The 26,643-nt window shown below is 47.7% G+C and overlaps 1 protein-coding gene across 1 annotated transcript in view; it reads right to left on the bottom strand.

Moving 5' to 3' along the window:
* Positions 1 to 701: 701 nt before the first annotated feature.
* LOC142563440 (sodium-coupled monocarboxylate transporter 1-like) overlaps positions 702 to 26,643 on the bottom strand; it is a 113,147-nt gene continuing 87,205 nt past the window's right edge. Inside the window, exons 10-12 of the mRNA XM_075673994.1 lie at positions 19,982 to 20,079; positions 2,262 to 2,426; positions 702 to 752 (exon numbers count right to left, since the gene is read on the bottom strand). Of these exons, the coding sequence (XP_075530109.1) occupies positions 702 to 752; positions 2,262 to 2,426; positions 19,982 to 20,079 (314 nt within the window). The remainder of the gene's footprint in view (positions 753 to 2,261; positions 2,427 to 19,981; positions 20,080 to 26,643) is intronic.

Below are 26,643 nucleotides of genomic sequence, written 5' to 3'. Positions count from 1 at the left end.
TTAACACTCGCATGTTAAATAAGGCTGCGCGAACGACACCCTCGCGTTGAATATACGAGAGAAGGGGAATCGAGCCCCTTGGTTCTCATTCTTCTTTCATTTATATATATATATATATATATATATTATCACGGGCCGAGGAACTTCGTTCACAGCCGATTTGACGCTATCCATTATGACACTGACTCATACCACCCACAGGAAAACAACTGCCTATCACCCTCAAACAAATGGGCTAACCGAGCGATTCAACAGGACGCTGACCGATATGTTGTCGCTTTACGTAGACTTGGAGCACCGTACATGGGACAAGATACTACTCTATGCAACATTCGCCTACAATACCGCATTGCAAGGGACCCCTCAAGTAACGCCATTCCAGCATGTATTTGGTCACACAGTTACCACACCCTTGGATGCAACGCTGCCTGTCAGCGACAGTGCAGAACAAAACCCTGACATCAGCGACTTTACACAGAGGGCCGAAGATGCACGTGAGCTGGAGCGACATCGCATTTAACAAACGCAGCGAATCGACGCGGACCGATACAACTTGCGGTGAAGGGAAGTCGAGTATGCACCAGGCAACAGAGTATGGGCGTAGACTCCCGTACGGACACGCAGCCTGTCCGAATAGCTTTTGCGCCGTTATTTCGGCCCTTACCGAGTGCTTCGCTGCATCAGCTCCTTGAACTACGAAGTCACGCCAGAAGGACATGTGAGGTCACCACGATGCCGGCGTCCCACAGCAACTGTACATGTGGTCAGACTGAAGCCATATTATGACAGGCAGTCAATATTCTACCAAACATCTACTCTGTGCCGTATACCAATTTAGTATGGACAACAGCTTGTGAACAATTTCGTCGATGTATGCATCGGGACGATGCGTTTTGGAGGGGGGATAAGGATGCAATGCAGAAACATCTTTAAACAACGCGCGTAGGTTCGTGCGGCCCTCAAGAGGACAACAACGTATTGGAGGAAAAGACGACGAAATAATGACACGTGTTTTCGCCGCACGCACTCGCATCGTAGGTGGCCGTTGTCGGCGTCTACAAGAAGAGGTGAAGAGACGCTCGAGAGAGAAGAAGAAGAAGGCATTCCTGATCTCCTGTTTAGAACGCGGCAGTCTTTTTAACGCGATAGCGTTAAGGAGCTCGTGTCGCAGAAAAGCCGGTGTCGGTGTCGGTGTCGGCGTCGGCGTCCGCGGCGTTGGCCGTGAGCGATAAATCACGGCAGGCGCTTCATAAATAAAGAGCAACTTCCAAGATGGGCTGGGTGGGAATCGAACCAGGGTCTCCGGAGTGTGAGACGGAGACGTTACCACTGAGCCACGAGTTCGATGCTTCAAAGCGGTACAAAAGCGCCTCTAGTGAACGCGGTGTTGCCTTAGAAACAAGCTGTTTCTAAGGCTCAGGCGTGCGTCCCTTGCTCAGGCGCACATTTCGTTGTCGCGCCGAACGCTGCGTTGCTCGACGCTCACCGCGTCCGATGCGGGGCGCGTAGTCGCTGCGCCGTAGCCCATTGTCTTACACCCTTTGGTGGGTCGACGGGAACGCTGTCGCGTTCCACTCTTGAAGGCGAAGCTTAAGCGTCCTCCAATTTTTTTATTTACCCCCAGGGCAAAAGTTAGCCCACAACAAATAGTTGTGTCTGAACTCCCTGAACTGATTGTTACAATATATATATATATATATATATAGTCGCAATGTCGAAACAGGGGCTGTAGAGCAGGAGGCGCCGCAGCAGGTCGCCGTTGACATTATGCGCGCAACCACGATTTCTTCTTCCTCACTGCGCCTTCACAAATATGCTCATGCACATTCGCATTGTCCTCCTTTTCAACGGAGTACAGCAGTGGCGTTTGCGTCCCTCCGAAGGAAGCATCATCCTGGTGCTCAATTTAAGCGTATGAGGGCGATGTATAACGGATCAGAGTTAAACACGCAAAAGAAAGAAACAAAAAACAATAGTTAGTTCGACAGGTACGGCTTCCTCCGCACCACATGCACCACTTGAGGCAAGTACTTGCGGCGACTGGAACTAATGTCACTGTCAGTAACGACCTCGTAATTCACGTCGCTCAAGCGGCGGGTCACTCTGTACGGCCTAAAGTACCGTCGTAGGAGATTTTCGGAAAGTCCACGACGGCGTATGGGTATCCACACCCATACTTTGTCGCCGGTAGTGTAGAAAACGCACCTGTATCCAAGATCGTATCGTTTCGCATCTTGGAGTGGCTGAATGAAGATACGTACGTGGGCAAGCTGTCTTGCTTCTTCGGCGCGCTGGGTAAAATCGTCAACGTCAGTAGGTATGTCGTCAGACTCCTGCGGCAGCATAATATCCAGCTTTGTCGTGGCTTCGCGACCGGGGACCAAGCTGAACGGTGTCATTCCAGCAGTTTCTTGTCGAGCGATATTCTAGGTGAAAGTAACGTAAGGCAAAATCTGATCCCAGTTTTTATGTTCTACGTCCACATAGATGCAAATCATGTCTGCGAGGGTCTTATTAAGGCGCTCGGTTAGTCCGTTTGTCTGGGAATGATATGCAGTTGTATTCCGGTGGCTTGTACCACTGATTCTGAGATTTTAAACAAATTAGCCAAATAATAAACAATTAGCCAAACAAATTATAAACAAATTAGCCAACAATTTGTTAGCACTGCCCTTCTCGGGGAAAAAGCATGGCTAGATATATTAACTTTGTAGTTTGCACTTGCAGTACGCGCACTTCATACTTAATATTAAATATGGAGAGGGCAGACCGTTTCACAATGTATAAAGGCAATATCACAAAATACAAAAAGAAAATAATCATACTCAAAGCTGTCACAGTACAAACACAAAGCGGTGGCACAGTTACAGAGTTGTTAGTCCAGTCTGCACGGAAATCCTACATAACAGACAGTACATGCGTAAATATTGCATTGTGCTTGCCACCAAATTAAAAAGAAATTATGCGGATCCCACGCAATATAGTATTCGGTGTAAATGAAGCTTTCTGTGCTAGGGTTTGGGTACGGGTCCAGTTGGTATTCCATTACAAACATCACTTGCAGCGCGCACATAGACACAGGGACCGAAAGAACGACGAACGACAAGCGCTGCGTCTCGTCTTCGTCGTTCTTTCGGTCCCTCTGTCTAGTACGCCCTGTAAGGGATGTTTTCAAGGTAATTAGTGGTGCTGTTGACGAATAATGTTTCATTTATTCAGCGTTAAGTGCAAAACGAGAGTGGTGGGTTGATATTAAAGATCATCACACCACGTGTTTGCTTGAGGCGTTGCTGCACGCTAGTGTTCCTAAACTTCGAGAAGTATACCATTGTCATTGCCTCACAAGGCTCATCGCATCGTGACAGAAGTGTTAAACTTGAATAGAATTCTGAGGCTGTACGTGCGAAAACTACCATCGGATTATGAGGCATGCCATAGTGCACAACTCCGTATTAATTTTGACCCCCTGGGGAATGCGCCTAAATCTACACCAGCGTTTCGGTATTTCGCCCCCATCGAAATTCCGCTGTCGTGGTCGGGATCGAATCCGAGACCTCGAGCAACGTCATAGCCGCAGAGCTACGACTGCGGGCATAATATAATTGTTGATTTGACGTTCGGCCTCTTCTCTACTTCCGCCATGGTACTACAGTGCTTTATTGTGGCGTTGCGTCTGCGCGCCCTGCGTGAATTGTCTGCTAGACAAACTTGCATAGTGTTTAATAGTCGAAAATTGCAGAAACGTACCGTACCGTACCTCGAAACCTTTGTTGTGTCGAGCAGTAGCAGCTTCTGGCCTTCCTAAATTGCCTTTTTCATTTACTGCCATCCTCAATGCATGTGACATGGGAGCGAACAGTTTAACTCATTGGTTTCGTGACTGTGTTGGTTCTGCCAAGGTTCTACCAATTTGTTTGTTTACTCTCGATCTCTACCTCCTCTCTATTATTATCTTGGCAAGTCCACGTTAGTTTAACGGTAAGCGCGGAGTTTTCTGCAGTGTTTTTGAGTGGCATCACGGATGATTACAACCGTCAATGACATAATGTGGCGATGCCCAAAGAACACCAGAGACCACTGTAGCGAGTCGACGATATTGGAAGGTTGGCGGAAGTAGGGAAACGACAAACAACGGAGGCGTCCAGAAGCAAAGTGCTGAATAGGAGTTCAGAAAGTTTGGTGATGGGAATCCTTGGTTGGTTTTTTTCCATTTTCCTTTTTTTTCCTTTCTTTAAACGTAGGTAGGACATTAGGCAATATAATAACAAGAGCTCGGTGGCGCAAACCACGGCCCGTCCGAATAGAGACGCTGATACCAGTCCATCCATTCATCCATCCGAAAAGGTGCAAACGAACTCCTCGCGTCGCCTTTCCTCTGTGCCATGCTAATGCCATGCATGTGCGCGCTCTCAACCACCACTCATCGCGGCCTGCAAGACAGCGACACAAGCAGCAGAAAAGTCGAACGAAGAGCGAAAGAAAGCTTCGCTTTAAGCAAGGAACTATGGAAGAAACACTTAAAATATTTTGATACTGCAGTCTTGCGTACATCTTTGGAGAACCCTAGGGGGTGTCCAGATAACATTCACTTTCCTATCGTAGTCCTGTTATTCAGCGTGGTCGTTACTGTAATGCTTGTTAAAACTCAAGCGTAATTCAAATATATATGAATTATGTCACTGGGACACGGCCATCACCAGCACAAGGCCTTAAACAGACCGACAATTAGAAATAGTATCGTGTTAAAAACATTGTAGTCGGCGACTTGGAACATATTCACGATTTACAATGAAAAAAGACGGAGAGAAAATGATTGGGAGAACACTAGCGCTGTGTTTGCACTGAATGTTAGCACGCGCAGTATTGGGCGTGCAACCGTGTAACGCTTTAAATAAGTCATAGTTTGTTTTTGTGCATAACGCTTACCATGCAACTCGCCAATAAGATTGACGATCTTGTCACGCCACTTTCTAGCCTCATGTTTTTTGTGACATTGTATTTTTAATGGGCTTACTACTCCAGCGATCCGTCAGCTGATAGTGATTGTGCTGTCTGCTACTTTTGTCCCACCATCGCGTGCTATAAATCCTAAAATAGCAGCTTGGTTACCAGCAAGAAGTTTGCGCATAGCAACCAGCTACATACCGTGGTTTTTCAGTGCTCCTAATGAAATATTTTTTGACAAACCTCATTATTTTGTTTGGCTGCGGCGCTCAGCTGAAATAGTGCGATAGTTATGCATCAAAAATTTGCGGGGAGTTGGAAACAGCATCTATCAAATTACATCTGGCCTTGTCTATGAGATGGACTGTTATTGAGACTTTACATTACTTACTGTGCGCGGTACAGAGTATACGTTGGCTGCCGGAAGCGTTCAGATAACCGCGCGTTCAGTTGGCTGCCCTAAATGAAATAACCATACTTGATTTTTTTCCGCAGGAGGCATAAGCCTCAAAAGCCGTCATAGAGGGAATGGAATGTCGGGCGTGAGTTGGTGCACTTCGGCATTGGGATAATTAGTGACATCTGCAGGAGCGATGAACGTGAATTTTCGAGTGCGTAACGAAATTACAAATCCGGTTTCAAAATATACGCGCCTCAGCCAAAGAACGTGTGGGCAGAACAATAACAGTCTAGTTTTACACGTTGCACATTTCAAGCGAGGTTTTGCAGTATACATGGGCTTGAACACTACTACCGCTGACGCCAGATAAGCATCGTAATCATCATCATCATCATCATCATCATCAGCCTGGTTAAGCCCACTGCAGGGCAAATGCCTCTCCCATACTTCTCTAACTACCCCGGACATGTACAAATTATAGTCATTTCGTCCCTGCAAACTTCTTAATCTCATCCGCCCACCTAACTTCCTGCGGCCCCCTACTATGCTTCCCTTATCTTGGAATCCCGTCCGTAACCCTTAATGACCATCGGTTATCTTCGCTCCTCATTACATGCCCTGCCCATGCCCATTTCTTTTTCTTGATTTCAACTAAGATGTCATTAACTCGCGTTTGTTCCCTCACCCAATCTGCTCTTTTCTTATCCCTTAACGTTACAGCCATCATTCTTCTTTCCATTGCTCGTTGCGTCATCCTCAATTTAAGTAGAGCCCTTTTGGTAAGCCTCCAGGTTTCTGTCCCGTACGTGAGTACTGGTAAGACACAGCTGTTACATACTTTTCTCTTGAGGGATAATGGCAACCTGCTGCTGACGATATGAGAATGTCTGCCAAACGCACCCTAGCCCATTCTTATTTTTCTGATTATTTCAGTCTCATGATCGCGATCCGCGGTCACTACCTGGCGTAAGTAAAAAAGAAGTAAAAAGTAAAAGAAAGAAAAAGTAAAAAAAGCAGGAAGGTAGCAAATTGTTGGAGGAAAGATTGACTCCGGCAGTACCTATTCTGGCTCTTGTCGCAGTGAATTTCCAAACTATTTGTGGTGGTCTATCGTGCCGGAAATATCACAATCAAGCTGTTAGAACCTCGCTCGGTTTCTCTTAATGTCCGCAGCTTCCCCGAGCTGGCGGAGAGAGGTAAGAGAGAGTGAAAGCAGAGTACAAAAAAAAAAGCATCCTACAACATGGCGACGCGGCTTTGGGTGGAGCCTAGTGAGGGAGAAGGAGCGGTGAGGTGGGGACACAGGTGGTGTGACGACATTGCACTCCGATGAAAACAAGCGCGTTCGCTTCGGCGGTCCTCTTTCCCGCAGTGAAAAAAAAGTCATGCGTGGCTCTGCTATCGCAAACACCAGAGACCAGTGGACCTGGGGGAAGTGCAGCAAAATATAGACTAAGCGTGGGGTTTGACACTACTTTGCTGGGGTGCGATCTTGTACGCGTTCCAAAATAGAACGGAGACGGTCCGTTCCACCGAGCCGCACATGATTGGTCAATTTAAACCGCGACGAAGGCCACGGCGTCAATTGTGACGTGATATCTGCTGTCAATCAGTCCCTGTCGTCTGCTATCGGACGAGCGCAACGGAACGGACAGCCTATTTCGTGACGTAAAGAACGGACCGCCTCCGTTCGATTTTGGAACGCGTACAAGATCGCACCCCTGGTCTTTCCCCAGCTCCGCCGGTTTCTGGTGTATGCGATAGCCGAGCCACACATAATTTTATCGCGTGCATACGATGCCCCATTTATGCCTCGCGCGTTTGTTCTGAGCCGTGATCCGGCAAAGGAAGATTGCGCAACGATTCGCCTGAAAAGAGTATCGCGTGGCGACTCACCGCTGCATAACCAACATCGTGGGTGCTTGTTCCATGGTGTATTGTTTTGCTCCAAATTGAAGTTACGACGAGCATTGCTTGCCACAGTGTGGTAAACTGCGGGTGCGCTCGCGTAGTGTTACGCTGTGTTTATCGTCGGAGGTGGTGAAGGGATGGAGCAAGAACATTCTCGAGAGAAATGAGAAAAGGGTACGCGGATAAAACAAACGGACCAGTATCTCAAGAGAAAATATTTCAGAAAGCAACCTTTAACGTAAGGATTCGTTTCTGCCAGCTGAGTGCGCAAATGATCGTTGTAAGTGGTGTTATAATATAGCCAGGTGTTTAGCAGCGTCGGTCGAGCATTCTGTAGCAACATCGACTGATTTCTGTCCACCAGGGCTAACAATAAGAAACTAACACCCGCTGCTCGAGCGAATGTCATTGAATTAGTAACGACCATATGTTTGGTCGCGGTCTTTGTTCCCCTAATGCCAGCCCCAGTACCAAGTCACATAAAATTATGACCCTTAATCTGGTGCCTTTGCAAGGGAGCTTGGCTTAAGTTTTACATCGCTGTGTAGCTTAGTACTCTTTGCTCACTGCACGCGCCAGGTGCATAATGCCTGCTGTGACATAATCATGTAAATGTGGTGCTGCCAGCACTCGAAAAAGCACAAATTTCTGCGCTGCTTTTTGAATCTCGTCATACGTTGCTACAATAAATTTTTATGACTATGTTACCGCTACGGTGCAAAAAGATAACAATAAATTGGAGGACGCTTAAGCTTCACCTTAAAGAGTGGAACGCGAAAGCGTTAGCGCACCCCGTTTGCTCCGCCCACTCATTCGCTCGGCATGCTCTTGAATCACACAAAGACGAAACGTGCGCCTGAGCAAGCGCAACGAACCAAGGAACTCGGTGTCTCGGAGAGAGAAACGATCTACCCGAGCCAAACGTCGTTATCGGCATGGACAGCCGGGCCGCGACGCGCCATGAAGGCGGACGCGATCATGGGGCTAACGCCTCGATGGGATCGTCCTCTATCTCGCTTGGGAGCGCCACGCGGACGCATGACTCCTCGCCAGCAGCCGGGCACCCATCGCAGGGGACGCTTTGCCACCAGACGCACTACGGCTTAGCGATCACGTCAGAGGCGTCCCGCATCGGACGCTGCACCTAGGAATTGCGCTGTGGGCGGAGAGAGGAGCCGCGTCGCGCGGTAAAACCCCTTAAACTTCGTAAAGTACTGCCACGCTTTGAAGAATACCGTCTCCTCTTCGCGCGCTCTGTCCGAGGCCCACGCCGCGTCGCTATTGGCCTAATAGCATCACGTGGGCCCTCGCGCCGTGCATCAGCGCCACTTTTCCTCGAGAAGCGTCTACGGAGTGGCGAGGAGCGCATGTTGGCGCCGTTGCTACGATCGAGCAGTGTAGGCGGCGCCACGGTCGATGAGGGAGCGTGAAAGAGAGGAGAAACGTGAAGGAGTGAAGGCGGAGGAGGAGAGTCACTAGTTTCCGAAGTTTAAGGGGCTTTATCGCGCGGGCGGGTGGCGTGCCACGTGTCGGGGCAGCGCCGTACATTGCGAGGGGGTCTACTGTGTTTGCCGCAAGATGGCTCTGCGTGCGCGCCAAGCGCAGAAGAAATGTAGCGGAAGCATACTTCGCTACGCGTTTAACTGCGGCTTCTGTAATTTACATGCTCATTATAACCGATATGCAGCGCAGTTTAAGTTTTTACGGCGCGTTTCTGAGGCAACACCACATTCACTACAGGTGCTTTTGTCCCGCATTGAAGTGTCGAAATCATGGCTAACTGGTAGCGTCTACGACTCACACTTCGGAGACCCTGGTTCATTCCCACCCAGCCCATCTTGCAAGTTGTTTTTATTTATAAATTGCGTCCCACCATTTTCGCTCACGGCCAACGCCGCCGACGACACCGGCTTTTCTGTGACACGAGCTCCTTAACGCTATCGCGATGAAAACATAGAAGCTAGAGAAAGCAGCTTGTGAACTGATTCCTAACACCTGTACCCACGTGTCTCTGTAAATGTGCGTGGATGTTTTCTTGCGCGCTTGGGTAGATATTTATTTGCCATATTGCTTTATATTTCAGAATTTAGCGTTCGTGTTTGTGTACATGTATGTGAATAGGTGCTTGCTTTTGTGCGTGCGTGTCTCATTTTCCTTATTTCTGTCCTTTTATTATATATTCGCGTTTGTGTTAGTAAGTTGTCTTTCAGCTACGTCTCTTCGCAAGATTTCACTAATTCTCTTATTGAAAGCACCAAGTCCTGTGAATAGAACGGCGGGCCTCTTCGATCTGAATAAAGCCTATCTCTCTCGTCTACTTTGTCCCGCCAATCGGCCTTGTGTGTTTCCTCCTACTATTATATCCTTGCTTTTAGTGTTATTGCCCCAATGGGATTAACCTACTTGCACAAAAGAAAGATTAATCAGCCATGAGAACAGAAAGGTTTACGTAAAGGTTATGTTAAAAGCGTAAGGTGTGTTGCAAAGTGATTGAACCGCTAACTACAGTTCATGTTTTTACGCATCAAATCATGTGGCAGCTGACCAGAAGTGCACGTGAAAGGGTGCCATACAGCGAAACAGCACGTTGCTATGTTGTTGCTTTTCTTCATGCTTCCAGTGAATAAACAGATGGTCTAGCAGGCCATCACATACGGCTGTACACATTTTCAACGCGGATGATACTGTGCAGGGGGGTCATTTGCTCTCGGATGCTTCCTTCATTATAAAGGCAATTTCAATCAATAGAGTGCAGCAAAACAGGGCCCTGGGAGCATTTTAATCTTTCACGATTTGTTACTTCATCAATTTCTTTCTCTGAATCTGGTCGTTGCTTGGCCTACGGCTTGCGCAATCAACAAAATGCTTTAATAAAACGCCTTCAAGTTTACTCACTAGTTCTCTGTATAAAAATGACAAATAATACTAGCAGTACTGTTCAGGGTTAGTAATTGTGCTTTCATTTGTGTTACTCGGCCCAGTGAGACAAACTAATTAAGCAATGGCTACGACATGACTGCGCTTTGAATTGCAGACTGCTAACGGTGCCTTTCAAGCGTGCCCCGATACTGCTATTTCACCACGGGGCCCGTCAAGCTTGACAGCGGCAGCCTGAATGAGTGTTGTGGGCATCACTAAGCTAATGACGTGCTACCAATGTTCTCTTATTCGCATTACTTGCCCGAGCCAGATAACCAAAATAAACAATGCAACCACATGAATGTTATGTTGCGTGCAAGCTGCTCACAGTGGCTATCAATTTGGCGTTTACTACTGGTATTGCATCACAGGTCCTGTCAAGCTCGACGGTGGCTGCCCAAATGAGCATTTTGGGTCCCACAAGGCCATTCAGGATTAGCAATTCTGTAGGCACTAGGAATTGCCAGCACTTAAGTATGTTTCCATGGCAGTACTTAAATTAAGCACGAAGTGTGCAAGCCGTTGCTTTCTTAGAATTCAGCTTCCAATAAAAGCAATTTCCCATAAGAAACTCGCCTCCACTCCACCCTGTACAAGTGGATGTAAAACAATGCTGTTGCCGACGTTAGACAAGCACAACCGACGGTAGACAAGTACAACCACGACCGGTGACGTTAAACGGCATTAGCCAAGCACCAGCACCACAAGTGACATTCGGCGACGTTAGACAAGCGCCACCACAACAAACGGCATACGTCACGTGCGCATGTTCGTGTCCGGAAGTGCGGCTTGCATCCTGATTCTTCTATACACTTTGCCAAGTGCAAATGCCTTGTTGAAGTAACAGGATTTTTCCATCTAAATTGCGTCACAATACTCGTAAAGTGCGGCTTAGACAGAAGCTGCAGACAAGAGAGCGTCGCATTGTAATTCGAATATACGAGAGAACATAATTATGTTACGCGGAAACTGAATGAAAAAGTCCTTTTCCAGCTGCCGTTTGAGGTCTGCCTGAATTGCCGCAGGCGCTAGGTGACGGTGCTGTTTCTAGGGTTTGCATGAGGCCAAAAAAATTCCGACCAACTAGAGGCTTACAGGTTCTCTGTGATAACCTGGCTGTTTGAGAGCTCGCGGTGTGAATGCTCGGCTATAGCGTCGCCACCACCAGCAAAATTTTGGTAGCCCTGATAAAGGATTTCAATAATAAGCCGTCATGCTTCGTCGAGTGGCTACATGCCGGACAAGTCGTTGTTGCAGTCACTTTCTTCAGTGTGTTCTTCCCCCACTTGGAGGACGATGGGTTGGATATGGTCAATCGCCGACGTATCAAGTCCGCACTTTGCCTACAGGTTCACCACGTGCTGAATTTTCTTCCTCCAGCCTTCCGCCGTTACGTGCTTGATTTTATCCCTCAGGATGCCTCCGGCGGTGGACAGCTTGAAATGTTCCTTGTCCAGAGCGACGGCGTTTCTGACCTATGGTTACACGAGCTCACTCGGTCTAAATTCGCAGTCGTAAGGCCCGAACCTGAGTACAATGCAACAGGTGCGTTCAGCTGTCGTCTACGATATGGCTGAGAAAGTGTGACTTGGAGGCGGCATGCACGGCACTCAACAATTTGCAGTTTACCGCGAGAAATTGTAGTACATTGTCTATTATGGCTATACAGGTGTAAAAACTGAGCAGTAAAAGCGCATTTCTGTCCAAGATATCACCTAGAACTCGCCGGCTGCAAGCCCTGCCGACCGCGATGTTGCCATGTTATGTGTGGCTTCACGTTCGGCATGGAACTGAGCCATCGTCTGCTATAAAATCGGCCACGGCACATCGTGAGGTGGGAGCACAGCTGCCGTTTGTTATTGTATTTGCTCTGCATATCGCGTGCCACGTACGTCTTCTAGAGGACCAGCTTGACTTGAAGAAGCAAGCGACAAATCTCTGAGCAGCAGAAGCAGCGATCGCGTCGTGTGCGCTGCGCATTTTGACTTCGACCCCATCGCCACCAGCTCGTGGGACGAAACATTGCATCCGAGATTTGCGCGCGCCGGCTGTAGCGCGTAAATCTTGGAGGCTATGGACGAAGACAGCGTAGTAAACCATTATGTATAATATGAACTTTTATGTCGACAATGGTGTTGCGCGAAATGCTGCTGATGCTCTTCCGAACTGCTGGGTACTATAGCTTTATTACGTCACATTTCAGGCCCGCAGCGTGGCTTAAACAGTTCACGGCAGATGAAGTCTTGGGCTACTTCCTACACTGCAAATTGTTACGCGTGTAGATTGTTAGCTGGCAAGATTCCCATGCATGCATGTCTCCTGCATTTGTATTCAGCAGAACTACGATTTTGTTAAGCTTATGCACGTTCCCACCAGTTTCGTGCTTTCTGTACATGCGCGCGGTATATGTAAACAAATGCACGCGCACATGTGTCGGCGGAGCGAGCATTTTGCGCGACGTTCGCTTCGGCTTAACCTTAATTTGAACTTGCTTTATTGCCGCCGACATTGGTAAAAACACGTTAAATTGGCTCATACCCTAGATTTCAGTTGGCCGACTCCCAAATTTCAAGTTGGCCCTCCACAGAATATTAGTAGGCTCACCTCTAGCATAACCTTCCCTATGTAGATTCTATGGAGCCTGATGTACCCCAATGGGAATTTTCTCTTATCATTTTTTAATTGTTCGTTATCGCTTGTAAAGCTACCAATCATCTACATTTACCCTATAATAACGATTTAATGTCTTCACAAATTACACTTTTCTCGTGACAGTGCTGGGGTATTCGCCAGAGCGCTCTTTGCATCCTGGTCTCATAAAGTTTGCATACTTCCCCCTTTGCGACGTTGCAGCGACTGAACAGAGCGCGTTTCGAACAAAGATCTCCAATCGTGCCCCTCAAGAATGATACGGAGCACTCCTTGCTTACTTCGCTGTGGCAACCCACAGAGATACATAGGCACCGCGGTGGAATCGTTTCAGCCGCCAGAAGTTGAACAATTCCAATGGGAACAATGCATAAGTTCCCTGTGTGCGCGCAGCTAAATCACGGAGTCATTGCCGGACTATACATGCTCGCTTGGAAAGCATGCTGCTTGTGACGTCATGGCTCGCGAGCATGCCAGTTTTGCTCGACTGTCATGCCGTTCGAGTGTAATATAAAAAAAAATCAGTTACAAATTACGTGCTGGGTCAAATGCGCTAAAATTTCGTCAACGTCTTCTTGAACGCGCAAGGATTACTTCACAGAACACAAATTATGGCCGAAAATTGGTTGTCATGTCTCATTTTAGAGATTTCACCATCGGAAGCAGCTCGTTCTTTACAATCATTTCAGTGTAGGCGATCTTATTACTTTTGAGCCACTCCTGTATGTTTTTCCTTTTTCCAGATCATCGTCGGCAATTTCTCTTCTGACCTGGTATGGGAAGGTACATTTTCCATTAAAATGACGCCAGAAGCTGGCAAATTCTGCGTAACTTCACGGAACCATCTCTCGAGGCGCTGCAGGCCATTTCTTCGTGGTATTCATCTCTTTTTTTGGGGGGCCTTGCAATACATTCAAGCAGCTGCCGACCAAGCTTTTCTCGCTGCCGATGTGCGTCGCGATCACGCGCTGACCTTTCCCAGAAGGTTGTTTCAGACGCCTCGACAGGCAATTTGCTCGAGCATATTGACGTCCGCGCTTCAGCACCACGGTGTCTCTCTACACGATTGAGCGAGCGTGTACCTCCGTCACCCACGTCTCGTCCAGGAAGAAGATCCTTCGGCTTTCCGCACGGTAGCGCTCCATCTCACGAAGGCAGCGATTCCATCATTTCGCAATGTGATCCCAGTCGATAAGCAGCGAGTTGTGGATTCTATTCTCGTGTATTAAGCCAATATGGACAAGCAGGCGACACATAGTACACCGCTTGAGTGATAGGAGATCTGTACGCTTCGATAACTCGTTCGTTATGTTCTCGACCTCGGTATCACGTTAAGGTGAAAGATCGCGCACACATGACCACTGAGCACACAATGCAAAACTGTCAAACGTCGTGCTGCGTCTTCTCTTGCCCGCATTTCGTGGGTAATTTCGCGAGGGCATCGACAATTTACCACCCTAAAAATTGAAGGCCTTCGCCGGCGACAAACTTGCTCGTGTCTTCTAACCAGCGTTCAGGCTCCCTGTTACGCGAATACGTGTAGCAACGGAAGCTCTTGTCGCTTGGATCACTGTTCACGATGTGACCGCTCGTGTTCCTACCGAGGTTTCGTGGTGTAGATATAGAGAAGACACAAGGCTCGTTCGGCAACAAAACATCCCGTTCTGTTGTCACCTCCCTGAGCTCCATGGCAGAAAACTCTCACTGAACGGAGCGCGCGAACTCGTGAGATTGCAGGCTTGAAAAAAAAAATAAATAAATAAAAGACGAAAATACAAACAAACGGGAAACGCAACTAAAGGTAAAAAAAGAATATCACATTCTTTACAATGAGTTCGTGAATAAACAAAAACAAGAAATATAAATTTCATGCTAAACAAAAATAGAAGCAAGCGCGCATTTATTCAAAACGATGAATGAAGTATTTCTGCACCTTTGAAGCCTCGTCTTCCCGCCGGAGACTTGTGAAGTTTTGGAAAAATGCATTCTTTATTTTAACGCGACAGTGTTAAGGAGCTCGTGTCGCAGAAAAGCCAGTGTCGTCGGTGTCGGCGGCGTTGGCCGTGAGCGATAAATCCCGGCAGGCACTTCATGAATAAAAAACAACTTCCAAGATGGGCTGGGTAGGAATCGAACCAGCGTCTCCGGAGTGTGAGACGGAGACGCTACCACTCAGCCACAAGCTTTCTTTTTTAAATATCGGCTTGGCAAAAGAAAATACAATGTGAGTATTGCATGGGCATAAAAGACAACTAGTCAATGCCGGATCAGTGTGGTGACATAAGAATGATGTAGGCTAGTCACTTTGTCCAAAGCGCTTAGCCAATTAGGACGATCACTCTGCGCACAGAAAAATTCGCGGATATATAACACACTTTCAATGAAGTATTCATGTGCTGGGGTCTGAACAATGCGCTCATGTGTAATATTCATACGCGTACGCCACACACTGTGCATGCACAGAAGCATTAACAGATCGACAGGCACAGCATTCACTAGAAGCGCTTTTGTACCGCTTTGAAGCATCGAACTCGTGGCTGAGTCCCGCTTCCTGCCATGCGCGGGACTCAGCCACGAGTTCGATGCTTCAAAGCGGTACAAAAGCGCTTCTAGTGAATGCTGTGTTGCCTTAGAAACGAGCCGTAGAAAATTATACTACGGTGTATATCAGTAATTATGAACATGTAACTTACAGAAGTCGAAGTTACACGAGTAGTGAAGTCCGTTTCCGCTACATTTCTTTTGCGCTTTCCGCACACGCAGAGCCATCTTGCGGCAAGCACAGAAGACCCCCTACTCTCAATGTACGGCGCTGCCCCGACAGGTGGAGCGCCACGTGCGCATCGGGCTGTGCGGGGACCGGTGCGAGGCGCGTCGCGGCCCGGACTCCCTCTCCCCTGACGACGCTTCGCCTTGCTCCCTCACGGGTTGCAGAATCAAGCGTCTTTCCTTTCTTTAGATCACGATCTCTCTATCTCTCTGCCCGTGCCGATCACGACGTTTGGCTGGCGTACATCGTTTCCCCCTCCGAGACACCGAGTTCTTTGGTTCGTTCCGCTTGCTCAGGCGCACGTTTCGTTGCCGCGCCGAACGCTCTGTTGCTCGACGCTCACCGTGTCCGATGCGGGGCGCCTCGTAAGTGATCGCTGCACCGTAGCCCATTGTCTTATACCCCTTGGCGGGTCGACGGGAACGCTGTCGCGTTTCACTCTTGGAGGCGAAGCTTAAGCGTCCTCCAATTTTTTTCAAGGGCTTGTTAAATAGCAAATGATTTTATAAGTTCGGAAAGCGAGTAGTAGCTGATCCGTGTGCATGTAAACCAGTGCAAAAGCAATGCAGTGCTCCTGATTCTACGTTTGTCCCTCGCAACAAATAAAAAAATCTGAATTGATGGGATTATCGCCTTCTCTCTGCGAAGGCGCTGATGGTACTGGTCGACTGGCTGCCGGTGCAGTGATTTCAGTGTCAAATTCTTCTCCTGAATATGTCGCTCGCGCCTTCGCCGTCGTCTTCTTCCACAGAGGGCTTCGACGCCGCTCATCTTGCTAGTGTCGCCATACTCCCCATGAGTTCTGCGAAGGTGCTGACGGCACACCCAGTCGGTGCAGCGATTTCGGGTCAAATTCTTTGCCGAAATATATCGCGAAATTAAAACACCTATACGGCTATGCTCAAACTTTGCATTAGGGAGTATCGTAGTCGTCGGACATAATTTCTTTGTTCGCTCCTTTTTTTTCGCTGTAATTCACCAAATAATAGCTTTCTAACCAGAAAGAGCTCTACGTATGAGGACCGGCTTCATGGTGTTTATCGTTTCAGATGTGATATAGTCGTGACAAATGTTATTATATTTTGCTGGATGAAGCGCCAGGCAGAATCATCATCATCACCATCATCATCATCATCATCATCATCGTCGTCGTCGTCGTCGTTATCATCATCATCAGCAGCAGCAGCCTGTTTTATGCCCACTGCAGGACCAAGCCCTCTTCCTGCGATCTCGGATTACCTCTGTCCCTGCGCCAACCGATTCCAACTAGCGCCCGCAAATGTCCTAATTTCATCGCTCCACATAGTCTTCTGACGTCCTCGACTGCATTTTCCTTCTCTTAGTACCCATTCTGTAACCCTAAGGGCGCATTCTGTAACCCTAATATCGTCTTTACCCGTTTGCTCGCTGATCCAAGCCGCTCTCTTTCTGTCACTTAACGTTATGCCTAGCAATCTTCATTCCATCGCCCTTTGCGCGGTCCTTAACTTCTTCTCAAGCTTCTTTGTCAGTCTACAAGTCTCTGCCCCATCTGTCAGCACTGGTAAAATGCGCTCATTTTAAACCGACCTTCTCAATAATAATGGTAAGCTTCCACTCAGGTGCTGACAATGCCTGCCATCTGCGACCCAACCCATTTTTACTCTTCTGTAAATTTCGTTCTCATCATCAGGGTTCCCTGTAATTAATTCACCTAGGTAAACGTACTCCTTCACAAACACTGGATGCTGACTGACGATGCTGAACTCTTGTTCCTTTGCCCGGCTATTCATCATTATCTTCGTCTTCTACATAATAATCTTAAGCGCCACTTCTATAGTCTCTCTGTGAAGGTCCTCAATCATTTCTTTTAACTCGTCTGCATTGTTGCTGAATAAAACAGTGTAATCCGCAACCCGAAGGTTCCTGAGATATTCGCCGTCGATCCTTACTCCTAAGGCTTGCGAGTTTAATGGCTTGAATACTTCTTCCAAGCACGCAGTGAATAGCATTGGAGAGATTGTGTCTCCCTGTCTGACCCTCTTCTTTATACGTATCTTCCTACTTTTCTTGTGCAGAATAAAGGCAGCGTAGAACCACTGTACATATTTTACAAGGTATATACGTTAGAGTTCTGTACTCTTTGATTACGTAATGCCTCTATGAATACCGGTGTCTCTACAGAATCAATTGCCTTTTCGTAATATATGAAAGGCATATAGAGAGGCTTAATGTACTCTGCGGATTTCTCGACAACCTTATTAATGACACGGATGTGGTCCATTGTAGAGTATCCCTTCATGGAGCCAGCCTGTTCCCTCGGCTGGCTGAAGTCAATTGTTGCCCTTGTTCTAGTGGAGATTATCTTGGTGAATATTTTATATAATACTTCAAGCAAGCTAACGGGCCTATATTTTTCCATTCTTTAAAATCTCCCTTTCTGTGGATTAGTGTAATGTTGGCATTATTCCAGTTCTCTGGGATCTTTCAAGTTGATAGACAGTTGGTATAAGGGCCGCTAGTTTTTCAGGCATTACGTCTCCTCCATCTTTGATTACATTGACTGGTAGTAGAACTTCTTCTGATGAATTCCCCGTTTCATGTCTTGGAAGGACCTTCTACATTCATCGCTAGTTACCAGAAGGAGCCTCTATAACCTCTTCATTAGTACTTCTAATGGAGGAATCGTGGATGCTTTGGGTCAGTACAGTACAGTGCAGGTCAGTGTAAAATTATTCCGCTGCTTTTATTATATCGTCGAGATTGCTGATGATATTACCCTGCTTGTATTTCAGTGCATACATCTTGGTTTGTCCTGTGCCAAGTTTCTGTCTCACAGATTTCAGGCTGCGTCGATTTTTTACGGCTTCTTCAGTCTCTCTCACGTTATAGTTTCCAATACCTCTCATTTTCACCTTGTTGATCAGTTTTCACAGTTCCGGGAATTCTACCTTATTTCTTGAGTTGAACACTTTCATTCTTTGTCGTTTCTTTAATAGGTCTTTTGTTACTTCGGCGAGCTTGCCTACTGGTTGCCTCAACTGCTGCCTCTGAAGCCAGCCTAGTTACGGTTTCATTCATTATCTGTATGTCATCATCTCTCTGTTCTAAGGCTGCACATTTGTTTGCAAGTACTAGCCTGAATTTGCCTGCTTTTACCCTTAGCGCCTCTAGGTTGACCTGTTTCTTCTTGAATAATTTTCCTCTTCCTCTCTTCAAATTGAGCTAAATACTAGCCCTCACAAACCTATGATCACTGCACTTTACCCTACCGATCACTTTTACATCAGGCATTGTGCTCGGATCAGCACAAAGTACGCAGCCAATTTTATTCCTTGTTTCACAATTAGGGCTTTTCCAGGTCCACTTCCTGTTGCTACACTTCCTGAAAAAGGTGTTCATCATTTGAAGCTTATTCCTTTCTGCGAATCGTACAAGCATCTCTCCTCTAGCGTTTCTAGAATCGACGCCGTAGTTGCCAATTACTTGTTCACCAGCCTGCCTTTTCAACACTTTTGCATTGAAGTCGCCCATTACTACAGTGTACTGAGTTTGTACTTTTCTCATCGCTAATTCAACAACTTGATAAAACTGATCTACTTCCGCATCGTCGTGACTGGAATTTGGAGCGTAGGCTTGTACTGTTAGTTTTGTACTATACCTGTTATTAAGTTTTATTACTACTACAGCTACCCTCTCATTAAAGCTGTAGAATTCGTCAATGTTGTCCGCTATGTCCTTATGGATTAGGAATCCTACCACGTATTGCTTCTTATCTAGGAGGCCTCTATAGCAGAGGACATGTCCGTTATTCAGCAATGTATAAGGGTCACCAGTTCCAATGGTGAGTTACTAAGGCCGATGATATCCCAAACACTGTCTGATAGTTCCTCAACGAGTCCTGCTAAGCTAGCCTCACTCGAGAGGGTTGGGTTTTTAAACGCTGCAAGGATCAGTTTCCATTGGCAGCCTGTCCAGGCCTAGAGATTCTTAGCACCCTCTGCTGCGTTACAGGTATGACCGCTTCCTTGGTCAGGTGCTCCGCAGCTGCTGGAGACTGAGCGCCATTGGGTAATTGAGTGAGTCATTTGGGAGGTGGTGGCCGAATACGGCACCAGGGAGGCCAATTCCTGTTCTGGCGAGGGAATGTCTTGTTGAAGCTTGCTCCACCTTCCTAATTTTGTTATACCAGGCTAGATCAATAGCGATTATACTTCTTAAACGTCCCAGAGAACTAACAATATTTTCCTTGTATTGTATTTAATCTTCTTCTATAAATTGATTCTGATAGAGACTGCACACTTCTCTGTGGGCTTGCTTTTATGTATGCCAAATGTGTTCTTCGCAAGACCCGCTTGGATTACTGACTAATCCTTCGGCGACGCAAACAATCTAATGATCATGCTTACTTTTTCTGCAGCAGGCATCAGCCTAAGAAGTCGCCACAGTGGGAATAAGAGATTGGACGTCAATTTTTTCGTTTCCACATCGGAAAAATTGGTGCCACCTGCAATAGCGAGGAATGGACAGTTTTCAGTAGGTGACATATAATATCTGTGGAAAAAGTGGATGAGCTTATTTATTTAAGAGAAACAAATTATTAAGTTCTAACACACATTTTGGATTCAGTCTGAACCGATGCGCTTAGCGGTGAAGCGCTTAGCCCTTCAATGACGGCATATATAGTTACCCCCAAAATACATATTTTTACCCATATGTGCAAAATACATAGAGAATAAGCTTAACCAAATGTAGGAATTTTTTGCGGGATCTTTTTTTAGGAATAGAAGGAAAACAACAGGAAGAAACCTGAGAGGGGGCTTCTCCCCGAGGCAGCTATGACTTTATTTTGCATTTGTACAGACAACTGGTCAAAGGTGAGGCACAAGTGTAAATTTCACTAGGTTTGCATCACGCAGATCTTGAATCCGGAGATCTTCCATTCGTCGGTGCCCTTTGCACGTGCTTTCAAAAGAAAATGATTCGTGTGCCAAACAGCTCCCTCCTCGACCTGTGTTCCAACTCTTAACGAACAAATGACGCTTGGTAGCTGTAATTTGGTGGTAGTCGAAGCCATCCAGCCCAACAAGTTGTCGTTAAATAGCGAACTGGACAAGCAAATAGTTTCGTGCATGTAAGATTTGTCATTAATGGGTAAACGAAATTCCATAAGATTCCCCATTTCATGCTTGCATCTTTGACGTAAAGGACACCGGCGTGCGCTCGTGCTACCGAATTTTACAATTGTTATATTGGTTTGTTCGTCTTAAATTTTTCAAATTTATCCTAAATGTGTGGACAGCTTCGCCGATTCGCCATTTTGTGCAGGTTCCATAGTTTGGAAATCGTCATCGTAATCAACAAACGGCAAGCTCCTGAAAGAGCTAGCTGGTATCAATGGCACCACACATGCATTGTGGCCCCATGCTCGACAATTAATAAAATGTCGAGCAACTGCGGCCTAATGGTTAGAGCATCCGCCGGCTGTCCATGGTGGCCGAGTGATCCAAATCCCAGCACCGGGCGCTATTTCATTTTTGGAAGAGTCGGGAAGATTATGTTCTGTGAGAACCCGACTAGTGAACGACCAACTGACCTCGGTGAAACCAAGGAATGGTAGGCAATTATAGGTGCGCTTCAAACGGCGCCGGCTGGGCCCACGGTGATGTGCTAGCAGCGTCGGCGATGTCTCTAGTCTGCAGGTGGAGTGTATTTTAGTTACGCGTGTTTTGGTATAGATGCGGTTGTGTTGATAACCGCCGCGTCGCCTCGGGAACTTTTGATGGAGTAAAAATGACGTAGTGAACTTACGGAGGATACTGCATACATTTATGTGCACAATAGCCAAGCAGAGGTCCATCCAAAGATCCCAACGGCGTCTGTAGATGACAGTATGGTCGCACAGCATATTGTAACGCTGATTGAAGACGGTGTCTCGCAAAATAGATGCTTCTCTTTTTTGGCGGGCCAGAAGAAGAGCGTGCATCTTACGCGTTTCATCGTTGTTCGTGGCACCGACCTTTGCGCGCGCCGTCCCGCGGTGCGGTAGCCCCACATCACTGTGTCAATGAACCCCCATGCGAAAAGCGACCGTCTCGGTCGCGTGAAAAAGTTCTTTCAGCGACTACAAGAAACCGAGCTCTTCAGGTGCATCTCGGCTCTCACGTACGCGCATAGTGTGGTTTCATGCGCACTACATGAGCAACTTCAGCGCGAGGACGACGACGGAGCGAATCGGGGTCAAAACTGCAGGGGACGACTTCGTAGGTGACGTCACTGAGGCGGCGTGTAGCCTTGTAATGACCAAAATACCGGCGGAGCAACTTTTCCGAGAGTCCGCGGCGAAGGATGGGCATTACAAAATTTGTCGGACAATCCCACCGCTGGCATGCGGTTGTAGGAGTTGTCGGACGATCTCGCCGCTGCCACCATTTGTAAGGGGTTGAAAGTCGTAGAAAGGAACTTTGGAGGAACTAGGTGAAGAGGGTTTATTTACAATATTTACATTTTAAACAAGTGATACATTTACGCAGTCTAGCGTGAGTCCAAAATGGAGCCCGCAAAACGAAGCCTACAGCATACGAGCACGAAGCTCCAAAGACACTGACGAGCACGCAGCTCACGAACACGACGACGAGCACACACAAGCAGCCCACAAATAGCCGCTTACAAGCACTCCGTTCTCCCTAGATCCCTAGGTGAGAGAACCGTTCGACGTCATCGTCAACGCAGTCGACCCGCCGGTTGTCCATTATTTTGAGTCTTGAAAGGCGCGTTGGTTCCCCGAGCTGACCCCCGCAGCGCGGTTGCCGGTTGCCCATTGGCTTGTGCCTCTAAATTCCAGAGTTGCCTTTCTCCGGTAGTCACCACGAGTGTCAGCAGACTGTGACGAATCCTGGGTCCCCGTACCACCAAGCGCCCTTTTGTTAGGGAAGCTCGTCTTGCTGCCGAGACACACCATGAAGACCCGGCAAATCAACCAACAATACGTTGGGCGCCAAACGTGGCCCGCCCTGCTGCCGTCACCGATTCTCCGAACGAGGCGCATGGTGGGTTAGGTCTGTCGTCCTCGCTGGTTCTCCGAAGGGCTCCAGCACCGCGGGTTGATCGAAGCACGCGCAGCGGGCTGAAATAGCTTTGCAGAGCACTACCCCTGCAGGCCGATCCTAGGAGCTCCTCCATGGCCCGGAAAATCTCGCCTGGCAAGTGCTGACAACCGCTGGGAAGGAAGAGAATGGCTGGCGAGCAATAAGATGGCCTTGCTCTCTGCAATCCCTGCGCACTTGGAATGCCTTCCACCATAGCACAACAACCGGCACAGAAGAGTTGATCTCGGCAACACAATACCGCTCAGCGTTCAAACGCCCGGAATCAGCTGTTAATCCACCAGGCTTCCTATCAAAATTTCAATGCAAGCCACTCAACTGGGAACCCCAAATTTTGCCCAAAAATTGTGTGCCGCCAAAACAAACGTTCACGTTCCCCTAGAGCTCGACCAAACCCGACCGTCGCGCTGCACATGAGTAAAGGTTGACGCAGAACTACACCGAAGGCTCTCAAACACCAATACCCGAACCTAAGCAGCCTACCTTCACGAACAGCCTGTTCTTACCCTATCCCAGTAGTGTATGTATAGCACGTACTCGTGCCGCTGAACAGTCTGGTGAACTCCACTGGTACAAAATTACAATCGCGCTAGCTTTGTGGTCCCTATTCCGAACGCGTACTTGCGTCGTACGTAAGCATTTCAACACGCTTACTCACATTTGTACCTTTAGTCCATACAGGACACGTACCTTAAACTTACAACTAAACTTGCGTAACTTACGCACTCTGCAGAACCCTTTAAAAATGCGTCTTCTAATAACTAGTTCCACGCATGCTTATGAGAGAAGTCAGAACACGGCCGCCCTCAACACACACGAGCAACCCAGTCATATACCTGCTTCCTTCCGTCCACACAGGACACGTGCTAATAGAACTAAGAGCTCTTCTCAGTGAAAATGATGCACTAACTGAAAATCTACGTGCTTAACTTTAGAAAATTCAAAAACACTTATAAAGAAAGAAGGTTAACTAATACACACGCGCATCACCATAGGCCTCTCAACGATACCCTTGACCTACAGGTTACTCACACACAAAAAACAAAGCCTATCTACTCATTAATGAACACCTCGCGAAACTACAGGTTTTCATAAAACGCATATTTCAAATTTCGAGCTTCTGAAACAAAACATAAACAAAGCTCATATCTTACATATTGAAAGAAATCTTAGTCTCAAATCACGAAAATTTTCCATTGCTCGAAAAATAAAACAAAACATGCTTTACTTCTACGGAAGCTTTCTTGGCCTACCGTTCCAAGCATTTTCGACTGACTCATACTTTTGAGCCATCCTCGAGCTGGTCGCGGTTCAAAAGCTACTCTGGCTACCGAGGAACAACACAAGAGCTGACCCACTATCAGTTCCTCCAAGACGTTACAGTCTCCTACCAATTTGCGTCTTGGCGCCCAGCTTTCATCACGAACTCGACTGACCGCGTCGCGACTTTCTACCACCCCGTCTCGTCTTGCCACCTTGCGCGCCTTCGCACTACATGCTGCGCTCCAAAAAGAACGACGGAACGACAAGGAAGACATCTGCCCCGTGTCCTTTGCCCGCGTCCATGCAGAACATGTTTCTCGGTCTCTCTTTGACCGGTCGCTCGAACGTGCTTTATGCGCACACGTCGTCAACGAGGACCGCACCTTTCCTTTTTGCGTATGTCGCCGTCCTTGACTGCGCTACATTATTCGCCGCATTCTCATCTTTACGGCTCTTCTTTCTCTGGCGCTTTCTCTTTGAACTCGCTTTCATGCCGCTCTCTCGCGCCTCGTGCTGGCCGGTACACATCTCTTTGACCCGGATCGGTCTCTTACCCGCACAGTCTGAGCGATTTTCATTTAAATCTACTGTCGCTCTCTGCCTCGACTGGCGGACAGCTCAACCGACTCTGGAACAATGCAGCAGTCTTTACTCGAGCTGTGCAATTCGCGCTCTTGCGAACTGCCCTCTACTGCATTGCCCAGCTCACGCTGTGCATCGGCACACAGCTCGTCGGTCTCGATCGCTGTCTCACCCGCACGGTCAGAATGATTCTTAACTAAATCATCTCTCTCTTGGCAACCTAGACTGGCGGAGAGCTGCATCGATCCCTGAACAATGCAGTTGTCTTCTCTTGAGCTACGCAGCTCGCAATCCTGAGAACTACCTTCAACTGCATCGTCCAGCTCACACTTCACTTCGGCACGCAGACCTGACACGACATGGGTGCTCGCATCTGTCGGGTAAGCATTACTCTCTACTTCGTTAACGACCTTGTTAACATTACACGCGACGCACACGAGTGGTGACTGCGCCAATTCATTCACAGCTGGCCTAGCTGTCTCCACAGTGCTCTGTTGGCACAGCACCTCGTCCCTCTCACTACGGCCTTTAACGGCCTCTGCTGCCACTAAGGCATGGTTAGTTGCTAGCACTTCGAGTTCACCTATGAACGTGCTGATAATCTCGCAGGTGCTACTACTTCTGTCGGCTTTCGACCAAAATCTGCTATCTACTTCCCACTTTCGCTGCGTCCAGCCTACAGATTTCTCAAACCGCTGTTGACTTCGTGCGTTTAACTGCTGCAAATTTTGGATCTGTTTCTTCACTGCTGCCATTTCTTTTTCAAGCTTTTGCCGTTTTTGCTCACGCTCTTGGCTTTCTTGCCTAATTAATTCCTCTTCCTGTATTTTGCTTAGAATTCGTTTACCAATTTGTTCGATGAATTTCTTATCATTGCCACTTTGCAGAATGATCTTACGAATCTCTGATTCCGTCAAGTCCTTCTCTACGTCTACCATGAGCTCTTCACAAAACCACAACAGGTCAACTCCCGTCAAACACAATAGGACCATGGTAACTACTTTAAGCTTTGGCTATGCTGTCACACAATACTTGCTGCGATACCCACGCAAATCAAAATACAAGTAAAAGATCCCAGCGAATCAAATCTACACACAGAGAGAAAATGAAGCCTGGTAAATCTTACAGCGAAAACCAAACGCTTACGAAGTGAAGCAGCACCATATCACCAGTTCATCTCCGCCGTATCCAGTTAGTTGCAAGAGGTGGTTAATCTCAAGTCGCCTCCAAATTGATCACGATACCGGTCGGTCACCATGTGCCAAAGTCCGTGAGCTGCCGTTGCTTTCACCGAGTCGTAAGCCGATCTACGAGCCGTAGGGCAATCTCACCGCTGCCGTCCAGATGTAAGATTTGTCGGACGATCCCACCGTTGGCACACAGTTGTAGGAGTTGTCGGACAATCTCGCCGCTTCCACCATGTGTAAGGGGTCGAAGGTCGTAGAGAAGAATTGGGAGGAACTAGGTGAGCAGGGTTTATTTACAGTATTTACATTTTAAACAAGTGATACATTTACACAGTCTAACGTGACTCCCAAATGGAGCCCGCCAAACGAAGCATACAGCATACGAGCACGAAGCTACAAACACACTGACGAGCACGCAGCTCACGAGCACGACGACGAGCACAAACAAGCAGCCGACAAATAGGCGCTTATAAACACTCCGTTCTCCCTAGATCCCTAGGTGAGAGAACCGTTCGACGTCATCGTCAACGCAGTCGACCCACCGGCTGTCCATTATTTTGAGTCTTGAAAGGCGGGTCGGTTCCTCGAGCTGACCCCCGAAACGCGGCTGCCGGTTGCCCATTGTCTTGCGCCTCTAAATTCCAGAGCTGCCTTTCTTCTGTAGTCGCCACGAGTGTCAGCAGACTGTGAAGAATCCTGGGGCTCCCGCACCGCCAAGCACTCGTTTGTTAGGGAAGCCCTTCTTGCTGCCAAGCGAGACCATGAAGACCCGGCAAATGAACCAACAATACGTTGGGCGCCAAACGGGGCTCGCCCTGCTGCCGTCACCGCTTCTCCGAACGAGGCGCATGATGGGTGAACCAGCGAGCACGGTCGTCCTCGCTGGTTCTCCGAAGGGCGCCAGCACCGCGGGTCGATCGAAGCTCGTGTAGC

This window comes from Dermacentor variabilis, chromosome 11 (assembly GCF_050947875.1).
Source record: "Dermacentor variabilis isolate Ectoservices chromosome 11, ASM5094787v1, whole genome shotgun sequence".
NCBI lineage: Eukaryota > Metazoa > Arthropoda > Arachnida > Ixodida > Ixodidae > Dermacentor > Dermacentor variabilis.
This window is presented reverse-complemented; position numbering and strand designations above follow the sequence as displayed.